The sequence below is a fragment of the Xiphophorus couchianus genome, chromosome 4, assembly GCF_001444195.1.
Source record: "Xiphophorus couchianus chromosome 4, X_couchianus-1.0, whole genome shotgun sequence".
Taxonomy (NCBI): Eukaryota; Metazoa; Chordata; class Actinopteri; order Cyprinodontiformes; family Poeciliidae; genus Xiphophorus; species Xiphophorus couchianus.
The window spans coordinates 9,611,603-9,623,494 of record NC_040231.1 but is presented as its reverse complement, the minus strand read 5'-3'; the positions used below and the strand labels follow the sequence as shown (position 1 = coordinate 9,623,494).

At 35.0% G+C, this 11,892-nt stretch overlaps 1 protein-coding gene across 2 annotated transcripts in view; it reads left to right on the top strand.

Annotated features, from left to right (window-relative positions):
• Nucleotides 1–2,119: 2,119 nt before the first annotated feature.
• The window catches only part of LOC114143583 (leucine-rich repeat-containing protein 49), a 33,322-nt gene continuing 23,549 nt past the window's right edge, over nt 2,120–11,892 (top strand). The window contains exons 1-9 of one of the 2 annotated variants that reach the window (XM_028015744.1): nt 2,120–2,207; nt 2,296–2,419; nt 2,547–2,612; nt 3,029–3,098; nt 3,741–3,920; nt 4,081–4,171; nt 5,315–5,518; nt 6,395–6,461; nt 9,426–9,569. In XM_028015744.1, the coding sequence (XP_027871545.1) occupies nt 2,327–2,419; nt 2,547–2,612; nt 3,029–3,098; nt 3,741–3,920; nt 4,081–4,171; nt 5,315–5,518; nt 6,395–6,461; nt 9,426–9,569 (915 nt within the window). In that variant the 5' untranslated portion in view covers nt 2,120–2,207; nt 2,296–2,326. The remainder of the gene's footprint in view (nt 2,208–2,295; nt 2,420–2,546; nt 2,613–3,028; nt 3,099–3,740; nt 3,921–4,080; nt 4,172–5,314; nt 5,519–6,394; nt 6,462–9,425; nt 9,570–11,892) is intronic. The other variant, XM_028015745.1, reaches the window with a different exon arrangement.

Genomic DNA, 11,892 nt, shown 5'->3' with positions numbered 1-11,892 from the left:
ACCTTTATGACTAACTTTTGTTCTGATTCTAACATAAGTTTAAGTCTGCTTTGGAGTGAAAAAACACTACATTGTTTACTAAAGACCTACAAAAGTGATGTAATAAAAAAAACCTAACATAAATCTGTTAAATTGAGTAAATGGTTGCAATGTAGTTTATAAAAATGGGATAAAACGTTATCTTATAATACAATTGTTTAAAATTACAGAATTTTTTTTTCAAGTCTTTCATACATCCTTTATTATAATGCACATGCATAATGACATTCTAGTGTTTTAATCAACCCTTTTTCAACTCGCACATACACCACACATATCACAGCGTTTTTCATTTGAAAATGGTGTTGTTGTTTTTTTTTTTTTTAAATCCTCGACATAAACACATTGAGAGTGCCTGGTATACTGCAGTGTAATGCTGTGTTGATGCTTGCGTTGAGTTGAAAGTACTGCAGTGCAATCCCACAGACACTAACAGAGGTCCACATGCTACGATGACTCAGTAAAACCAGAGAAGCCTGTTGGATAAGCAGCAAATCAAGCTTAGTGTGAGACATTAATTCGGGATGGACATCAGAGTGAGTCCCATTTTATTAACCTTACCCGTCAGCCTGCCTGTTTACTCCCTGCTCTTCCTTCACACCTGCAACCAGTTACAATGAGCCATCTGTTTCTCATCCAGCGATCAGGACTCCCAGTATTTAAGCTTCCCTCTTTCATTTATTCTACTGTTGCCTACTCTGTGCTTGTTTCTTATACAAATCTACTTTACTTTTAGCATTTTGAATAGTATTGTATCAAATTAATTTCTAAAGCCATGCCTTAAGCATAACTGCTTGTCTAAATCAAACAAGTCTTGGCATCTGACCTTAAAATTCCTCACATTGAAATGTTTCACATTAAGAACTTTGGCTTTTTTCCATAAAACTGAGGCAATGTGAACTCAGTGGATTTATGCAGCATGAGTACTAGCACTACACAATAACTTTCAGCAGTGTCCAAAAAAGTTTGTGATTTTGCTTTACCTATGCTTAACTTATGAAAATATCTATAAATAACAACCTTGTTTTTTTATTACATACAAATGCCTTCAATCAGTCACGGCAGCATCCATGCTGTGCCACTGCCAACAAATCAGAGCTGGGGGTGTTAAAACAGCCCATTTATATTTACATTTTAATTATTGATCAAAACAAGTCCCGGTGTGCATATTTTTTATGATAAACAGTACAGCATTTTGTCTAAAAATGTTATGGATGCACAAGGACCCTTTCAATAAGCTGATTGCTGGAAAAAAAAGCCTTTTATTGAGCACTTGTTTTAAAAGCTTCTTAAATTTATGCAGTAAATGGATAAAATTGACATTTTAGTTTAACGTGTGCTGTCAGTCATACAGTTGATTATTTCCTCCCATCACATGTGTCAGCCTGGGCTTCATGAATAGATTGTGACAGGCAGTGTGTGGGATGCCCCTTTGATGAATCTGCACTTGTCTGTTCTCAGCAACTGCTTATTACCGCCTGGTTAAAAAGGGGCTGAAAACAAACAGCACAATTCATTTGATCCCATTTGTTGTTCTGAGGTATGATGTTGTCTGATTGTCTTGAACCTGGGCAACATTAAGGGCAAAAAGATGACATCTAAAATTTGTATGATATAATTAACGTTTGGTGCCACGTAATATAGCTGAATTTAAGCCCTAATATATTTAACTGTATTAATGTACAGATATAAACTTCCTGCTCACTGTAAAACTGCTCCTACTTTGGGTTTATTGAAAACAAGGTTAAAAACTTTTTATTTGTAGTTGCTTATTCTTAAAATTCTTAATTCCATTCACTTAATATTATATTAAAATTTTTTGTAATATTTGCTCTGTTTATTTTTAATCTGCTTGTCTTGATGTTTATATATATATATATATATATATATATATATATATATATATATATATATATATATAAGGCAAAGTTGCCTTGCCCAAAGTTGCTTAGTGTCAAAATAAGTCTTATCTATTAGGTATCTTCATCCTTTCTTTTGTGGGTGGGTATATTACATTGGAATTGCCATTTTTGTGCTAAATAAAATGGCCCTACCGTTCTGGGGACGTACCTTTGTTTCCACAAGGAGGCCTTTAAAGTTACACCGGAAGTCAAACGCAACTGTCGCTATGGTAACAGCTTCTAAGAAACAGGACATTTTCGCTTCAGGTACTTATTTTAGTAAAATAAACAGGCCTTTATCTTTTTCGTTTCTAAAATAATAATAATAATAATAATTTTTTTTCCTCGGTCAAAGTTAGATTTAGAAGTTAACTTCAGGACAAGTAATGGAGTCGGACCTGACTGACGGGAAAACTAGACGCGGTGGTAGAAAACGCCACAACAACGTCAGTGACAAATGCCTACTACTTACTCCTATGGTAAAGACTATGAATTGTTGCGATAATAGTATGAGCAAAATAAGCTAAAGTTATGTTCTGTGGAAAAGATAGAGATAGCAAATGTGCGCTTTTTGTTTAATTCAACCTAAACTGGTCCTCTGTGCAGATCAACAGCTGCAAGTTGCACCTGATGACAGCCAAAACACTGTTAGCGAGAAACCTGCAAACGATGGTAAGTAATGACATGACAGGGACAAATATGTTGGGTTAGTGGGCTAAAACAGTAATAAATTAATCACGTGTTGCGGCCTTTGAATGATACAAAATTAATTAATGGCAGATTAAACTAGACAGTATTCACTATCGAGTTTGAGATATGTTTGTGTTATTGGGTTTTCAGTTTTATTTCTCTGTTAAACACAAAAAGTTAATTTGAAATGGAAAAGGCGGGTTGTTTTAAATAAGCCAGTACTATTGAAAACTTTCTAATACTTTAAAAAGGTAAAATTATTAGTAATTACTTGAATCCATTGCACAAACAGCCATCTGTATTATTTGTTATTTTCTTGGAAGTACTTTTTATTTCAGTATTGCATGTGTTTTTAAGTGCTTAGTTTCTGGTGACAACTTATGTTTACTGTTTTTCAGTCGGATTCTCAAGATTTCAATAAACAAACAAACATCAGTACCACACAAACAGCTGGTGATTCTAACCCAGGTAAGCTTTATACATTTCCCTTCAAAATCCAAAAATGCAATAAGATTCTTTCTGTGGGTTAGGTCAGGTAAATTTGCTGGTCAAAAATCACAGTGTTTATTATCAAGAGCAGGTAGACAGTTTATCAGTTTAGGCAGGTGCCAAGTTCTGCTGGCATCACCATAAAGCTTATCAGCAGAAGGAAGCATTTAATTTCTCATAAATTTCTTAGTAGACTGGCCTGATGCATATTCACCATTTTCCTCCTAAGCCTTCTGTTAATATGTTTGGATGTAGCACTCTATGAACAGTCGTCTTCTTCAGCAATGAGCTTTTGTGGCTTATCTTCATTGACTGACTGCTGGACAGCTGTTAAGGGAACAACCTTTGATTGTGTAGAGCATGGAATAACATTTTTGTATTTTAAATAAGATTTGGTATTTTTGCTTGCTGTTAGCCATAAGAACATAAATAGATGCTTGAAATATATTGTTCTGTGTGTGTAATACACACATTTTACTTTTTGAATTCTATTACTAAAATAATTTAATAAAATTTCTTGCCATCCTAATGTATTGACATGGAAACTTCTCTGTATATGATTTGACATGATGTTGCCTTTTCATGTTCTGTTTTCTACATTTTGCTTTGTGTCGTTTGAAGAAAGTGAGTTACATTCCAACAATAAAACCAGTGACAACTCTGTCCAGCATTTAGTACGGCTATCTGGTGCTGCTCCAGTTTCTCATTGTCCAAATGAGGCTAGAGGCAGATTAAGTAGAATGCCTCACAGTGCAGAGATCACTTGCCATCACATGTGCCTAAAGCATCTCAAGCCATTAGGTAAATGCAACAATTTGTTTTCTCTAAAACTCATTCAGATAATTATACATTTTCCAGCATGTTTGTATTCTGTACCAATAAAGTCTGCGGCATATTTTATTTAAATGGATTAGATGCTACTAAAATACAGAATTTGATTTTTTAATATGTATATTGCTAGGTTCTCAAGGGTTTAATTACAGAGCTTCTTCGGGTTTCACCTGCACCCAGATAACTTCTGCTGCCAGTTTTCAACGCATAGACCTGGACAGGTACTCTTCAAAATTTCCAACATTAACATTGAGTTATTCTCATTCCGATGTGTTTTATTTAGCTGAAAATCATTCTATATTATAGAAGTGACTGATTTTGAATCCCTCTGCAGCTCTAATTACCTTCACTGCCAGTTTTTCAAATTGTTGTCTCGTCCATTATTGCTGAGTTTAATCAGGTCAGGTCACCTCTCATGTAATTTGCAGAAATTACAGGCGCATCTCTATAAATTACTATATCATTGGAAATGTATTGCAATTCAAGTACTGAAAGTAATGTCACTTTTTCATTCAGTGTTTACTTCTGCAAACATACATCATTATGGCTGACAATGAAAACTTTAAAAATCAGTTTCTCAGAAAATGAAGTTTCATTTGAAAAGAGAACTTTGTACCTCTGTTAGCCACCACACTACACTTTTTCCTTCTGTTCAACTTTAACATGGTTGGATACTCTACTACTGTGTTGTCTAGTCAGCAGACTTCCCCATTATTGTGTTCACCATAAGGGAGTCAGAGAAACCTTTATTTATATTTTTATATTTGGACTTCATTAAGCCATGAGCAACAAAATGAACAAACATGACCACTTTAAACATTTCAATTTTATGTTAAAAATTCATATAATATACAAGATTCACTTTTTCTATTGAATTACTCACATTTTTTGATAAAAGCTTATGGTGAACATAGGCTAGGCTGCCACCAGGGAGCAGCATAGTCTCTTTGAATTACTATGCCCTGTGTCCAACAAATAACTATGACAGGGGTGGGCAATCCTGGTCCTCAAGTGCCGGTATCCTGCAACTCTTAGATGCCTCCCTGGTCCAACACACTTGAATCCAACAGCTGAATCACCTCCTAAGTGCAGTCAAGATCTCCAGAGTCCTGCTAATGACCTCATTATTTGACTCAGGTGTGATGAAGTAGAGACGCATCTAAAAGGTGCAGGAGACTGGCCCTCGAGGCCTGGAGTTGCCCACCCCTGAACTATGATCTCAAGAGATTCTTTCAACCACAATGTGTTGTGAAGTATCAGATCATTGGAATCTGGAAGGGAAGGAAAATGTAGTGTTTTTTTTTTAATGAAAAAACTGTTGTGGATGCTAAGTCTGACTAAATATATTTCTTTCATTTATCCAGGCGTTGTCTGGAGGAATTCCCTAAAGTGGGTTTTATTGAAGAACTCCGACTTCTCAACCTGCAGCACAATCTAATTACCAGGATTCCGCATTTGTTGCATCTGCAGCAGCTCACCGTCTTGAACTTGCATGATAATCACATCTCTGATATGAATGGTATTGAAAATCTCAGCTCTCTCCGGGTTCTGACGCTGGGAAAGAACAGGTTGGTCATCACAATAGGAGCCAATAAATAGGATCTTAGACTATTTAAAAGGTATACGTTATCAAAATAACTGTTACACTGTTAAATTTGCCCAAGTTATATATAACCTAACAAATGCTTCTGCAGTTAAAAGTAAAATGCAGAACTTCTTAGTATTTACTAGGTAGGTCAAATAGAAAATGGAACTGTTTTATGTTACTGAAAGTTTTAATTATGCATTACATTGCAAGAGTATTCATCCCCCAAAAAAATGTTCACATTTTCTTTCTCATTAGAACAAAAAACCTTAATTTTTTTCATGGGATTCACCGTAACGAACCGACTGAAACTAGTTCACTACTAAGAGGTAAAAAAAAAAGTTTTACAAATAAAAATCTGAAATATAAGGCACACATATATATTCATCCCCTTCAGTCCTACTTATGTGTAATTTAATTTAAGTGTAAATACAATTGTTCTGTGAAGGCCTTTGAGATTTGCTAGACAACATTAGTGAATAAACAGCATCATTAATGTAATTGAAAACACCAAACGGGTTAGGGATATAGTATGGAGAAGTTTGAAATAGGGCTGGATTATAAAGCAATGTCTTACTCTTCAAAGTTCTCAAAGAACACTGATTAATCTTTCATCAAAAAATGAAGAGTATAACACACCTAGATTAGTGGTTCTAAAAGGTTTTGACTAAGTACGATTTAATACGGTTGCCACACCTTGGATTTATCACAACAAAAATTAGAGCTATCATTCTTTTACTTCACAATTTTGGACTGTTACACAACCTGCACTGAAATCTACGACTATAATGTGACAAAATGTGAAAAGAATTGATGACAGTTAAATTGTATACACCTAATGTTTGAATTTTACTTTCAGAATTCATAAAATTTGCTGCTTGGAACGCTTATACAAACTGAGTATCCTGGATTTGCATGACAATCAGGTACTGTTTCTTAACTGTCCTTCAATGTACAGCTTATTTATATTTAGCAGTGTTATTTATTTATCAATTCTGGACAGTGAGATGTAGCTGCAAAGTTCAGGTAGATCTTGACCTTCTTCCTCCAGATAATAAATTTACCAAGTGGGGCAGAGTTTTTGTAAATGTTATTTTGATTCTTTATGCCAGCAGTAGGCAGGGATGATTATTCTCTAAACTTTCTCATGGTTTAAAAACATGCAATATTGTGTATTTTCAGAGCAAGTATTGCAAGTTGATTGCTGATGAAAAAACATGACTCTAAAATCTTTTTTCTCTATTTTGTTTCTTTTTCTTTTTGAAGCTTGATATAGCTAGGCTTCTTTTATGGAGATTTAAACTATTAGTTTTTCCACCAGCATTACAAATCAAAGCATTGACGATACAAAATTCACAGGGTCTTTTCTCAGGTCCACTCCTACGATTATTTCCCTAGCGATCTCTGCTTAATTTATCTAACAGGCATAACTGTTTTTATGTTGTCAGCCCTGGGATCAGCTTGGAGTGTTCACAGATTATACTGTTCCTTCTGTAAAGATTCTGCTTTTGAGGGCTGTTTCTTTGGCCTCCAGAGCCGAGCTTTGCCTGAAGAAGTCAAACATTGTCAGATGAGAATGTAAAAGCTCTTGGAAATAAAAAAAATAGAACAGAGAGGCTTTCCTTGGTTAAATTAGCGTTGTGCCAGCATTCCCGCCCACACTTCCCCTTAGAGAGCTTCTGCAGAGCTCTGGTTAGACTTTCTCTTTTTCTGGTGTTGGCTGCTCTTTACATGAACAGGCATCTCAATTACTGTTCAGTGACTGCTACAGTGTTATGTTATTTTTTTCTCACAGTGAATGGTTTGTTGCCTCTTGCCCCCTGAACTTTTCTGCTCTAACCATTTTATGTATTCATTTACATAACAGTGGAATAAGTGTCTCTTTAATTCATTGAATGAACCATTTTAGTCTTTGTGGCACATATTTTGGGGTGTTTAAAGGGAATTAATTTCAGAGTTGTGCTGATCAGAATTTTCCTTGCCAACACTAATTTCTGTCTTTCTTTGAAGTCTGACTGGTCAATTATAATGTTGTTTTGTTTTTAACAAGGATCATAACACTTAAAAGAGAACAAAGGTGCTACAGGTTCTTATACTGAAGCAGTATTCCACAAACATCAAAAAAGGAAGAAATGATTAGGATACTCCATGAATGAATCAAAGTATGTGAAGTATGTGAACAAAAAGTTCATGTTGTGTTTATAGAATTAAAGTGGTGGGATTTAAAATGTTTAATGCATTAGTTGATAGAGTAACAGCCAGTCACAAATCAAAGCAGATCAAGGGAAAATTGGCTTTCACAGTCCAAAACATCACTGTTAGGTTAATTGGTCTCTCTAAATGGCCCTTAGATGTCGGTGTGTTGGCATGTGTGTGTGCATAGTTGACCTCTTCCCTGGTGACCAGTGCAGATGGGCTCCAGCACAACAACATCCCTAGAAATTTATCCAAGTAAAAATGATGGATGAATGTATGATTCTCACAGACCGTTTGTGCTTTGAGCCAGTCACTTCAAAGTCACTGTTTTACTCTCAAATTGTTCCAGACTAAAACCTTTTCAGTTTTTTCCCTCATCAGGGACCTGACAACTTTAGTCCAATTTGTATTGTTCTTAAATGATGGTACCTGTTTACAAAGGGACACTGATAACCCTCTTTCTGTACGTGCATGGTTGCCGTTATTACAATATTTCTCTTTTCTCACTTCTCACTCAATCAGGAAGGTTGACTTTGCTTCAAACACAAATCTTTTTGCCTATTTGATTTTAGTAGGAGGATGTGGTTTCACGTCCAGCTGGCCTTGGCTTTCTAAAAGCTATACTCTCCTTGGGACTGTGTATCCATCCTACAGCTGTTCTGCTGAACCAGGTCTTTGGGTTGTTATGCTACCTGATGTGACACATGAAAATAGTAACTAATAAGCTTTCTGGAGTTTATTTATTTTAATAAATGTAACTTTTCATACTTTTTATTGTATTTTTTTATTATTTCAAAATTTAACCAGTCCAACCTTTCAACCTTTTATGATCAGTTTCTATCAGTATCTCCAGACTTTATTGCCAAAACAAAATCTGATCAAAAATGAGTGGTAATCTATAAAATTGATAAAAATTAGAGGGTGAATATAAGGTTAAATAGGATTTTGTTCTGGACTCACAAATATTCATTTACATTAGATTATTATGCATGATGCTGATAGAAAAGTGTTCAAACTTATTTATAGTAACCTAATTTAATACGTAAAAAAACTTACTTTAACAGTGATCTGTACAATTGTCATATCTACTTTGAACTTTTAAACTCTCCAATCTATAGCTAGCAGAAACGTTTTGCAGAAGCTGCTTTCCATCCTTTCAGTTTATATATTCATACAGAAAATCAAAAACAAATTCTAATAGTATTTATTGATGTTAGTGCATGTACATGCAACTGGAATAATCTCAAGGATTAGAAAGTGAACTCATAATAGCCCTTTAAAAGCCTCTTAACAGCCTCGAGGGATTCATGTGAAGTTTTTGAAATAACAGAAAGGTTCCTAGATATCCCCTCCTACTAATAATAAGGTGAGGAAGGAAGTAAAAGATTTCACCACTGAATGGCCTCCAGTTACATGTTTGTTTTTATAGTTTAAAGGTTCAACCAGCAGTCATGGGTCGGTGAATTGCTGCTTGCTTGAAATACAATAATTACTGTGTTTGGTTGTGATGCCAATCATTGCTCTTACATAGGTAATATGACATTTCAAGAAAGCCATAGGAAGAGTGATAGTTCAGTTTTTGTGGAATAATTTCCTAACAGATATTATTTACTGTAATATCTGAAGATCATTAAAATCACTTAGTGCTGAATGTGTTAAAATGTGTTAAATTTATGTAATTTGCTTTGATACAGATCAGGAAGATAGAGAATATATCTCACCTGAGTGAACTCCAAGTTCTGAACCTGTCCTGTAATCGCATCTCAAGTGTGGAGAATTTGCAGGGCCTCTGCTCGTTGACTGAACTCAACCTGCAGTACAATTGCATCTCTGTGGTGGTAAGAAGCCTCTTTACCAACATGTGGTCTGTCTTGTTTTCCCTACATATTAAATGAAAGTAAAGTTAGAAATCTTAGCTGGAGTACCTTGGAAAAACATTTCACAACTCTTTAACTTTTTTACAAGTCCTGTTACCACCTAAACTTTAATGTAATTTTATTGGGATTTGGTACTATAAAACTAATTAGGGCATAATGGCACACATAAAGAAGAATTACACAGAAATTTCCAAAGGTGTATTATGTGTGTATATTCACTCCCCTAGTTAATACTTTGAAGACTCACCTTTTATTGCAGTTACAGCTGCAAATCTTTTGTGTATATCTCAGCTTTGCTCATCTTGAAGTTGAAAACTTGGTTCATTAATTTTTCTAGCTCAAGCTCAGTTAATTTGATCAGAGAATGTCTTTTAAAAGCAATTTTCAATTGGATTCAGGTTTATACTTTGACTGTCAAATGCTAGCATATAAATATATCATGGTCTGATTAATTCCATTGTAGCTTTTTCTGTATGTTTAGGCTTCTTGTTCTGTTGTATGCTAAACCCCTGGCTTAGTCTTCAGTTTATTGCAATCTCTTGCAGGCTTTCTTCCAGGACTGCCTTTTATTTAACTTCATCTATCTTCCTATCATCTCTGACCAGTTTTCCTCTCCCACCTGAAGAAAATCATTTATACTACATGATGCTGCAACCTCCATGTTTTATTGAGGGGGCGGTGTGTACAGGTTGATATGTAGTGTTAGTTCAAAAGCTCTGGATATTATTTTGTAACACTATTTTCCGCATGGAGATGCCTCAGCTCAGAGCTGTAATGATCACAAGTAAATTCCTAAATGGAACCATGCGTGTATGTGTCTGTGTATGTTTATTTTGTTCACATCTACTTGGAATAATACACACATTACTTTTACTACAAAAAAACAAACAAAAAAAACAAAACACATGCTTATTTTGACACGTGGTGCATGTGAAAATAGCATTTTTTTTTCAGTTTCCATAGATGATTTCTGTTCTCATTTTTATAAGATTTAATGGGCCATGAGTGTTAAAAATACAGCGAAACCAGAAGTGAAATCAATAGAGTCCTTGTCCGAGAGTCTGGGGTGAAATCCGTCCTGTTTTTGTTGCCTAGGGAGACCTTGGAGGTCATTATCCATAACCTCCCACTGACTTTCCGGTGGAGTGAAAGAGAAACTGGATGTTTGAAATGCGGAAAATCACTTCTCTTTGGTTACTATAGTTTTAATCTGATAAACAGAGCCGTGCGTGCCAAAACAAGCCCCTTCATTTGTATGCAAATCCCTTAAGTCTTGGTCTGCTTCCTTGATCGAGGGGGAAAAATCCCAACTTTGTGTATTGAGTGAAAACTTTTCTTATCACTCATCGTGTCCTTTGCCTTCAAGCTGAGAAACCGTAATTACTGGATTCAATGTTATTTGAAAAAGAAGAGATAGAAATTGCTACCCATCAGCAGTTTCTTTCGTCTCTATCATTAGTGTTTCTTTCTGCCAAGCATTTTTATCACAGTACAGTAAAACGCCATCCTCCAGGTGCAGAGGCATTTCCTTTACACGAAAGGGAAGGCAGATGAAAAGTGAAATCAGCAAAAAAAAAACAAAGTTGGGATTATATATGAAAAGTTCTGGTTTTGATAATAATTTAAAATAATTTGTCTTCTGTTGAACTGAATTTAGCTGGTTTAATTTTCATAAATCGCTCAGTCTCTAACTCCTCAAAAATAAATCTGAAGGATAAATCTTACCTTTTCACTGAATTAATTATTAAAGAGTGATTTATAATGTGTTTAGATGCATTGCAATAATTTATATTTAAAATAAAAGATGTAAAATGTAACATGAGATAATTTGCAATAGAATGAGGGAACAAGTTTTCCTACTCACTATTGATTGCGTAAAACAGAATGACAAATTTATTTTGGTAGGTGAACCTCTTCTGGGAAAGTTCCCCACTGTTCCATGTTTTCTCCATTTGGCTCTCGCTGTGGTTTGCTGGAGTCTCAAAGCCTTATGAATGGGTTTATAGTCCTTTCCAGATTAATAGATGACCATAACTTCCCTTCTCCTCTGTTATCGAAGCCTCTGCTTTGTGATATTACTGTTATTTACTGTAAGTTGTGGTTTAACAAGGTGGTAATTACTTCTTTATATAGGGCCAGATTGACTTGAATTGATTTGATTTGATTTGATGTATGTACTAAGATTATCTTTTTCTGTTAGCAAATGCTGCTTGATACTTTTAATAATAGTTTCTCCACACCACTCTAGTTAGATACCAAGCAGTTTATGTAATTTTACAAATCT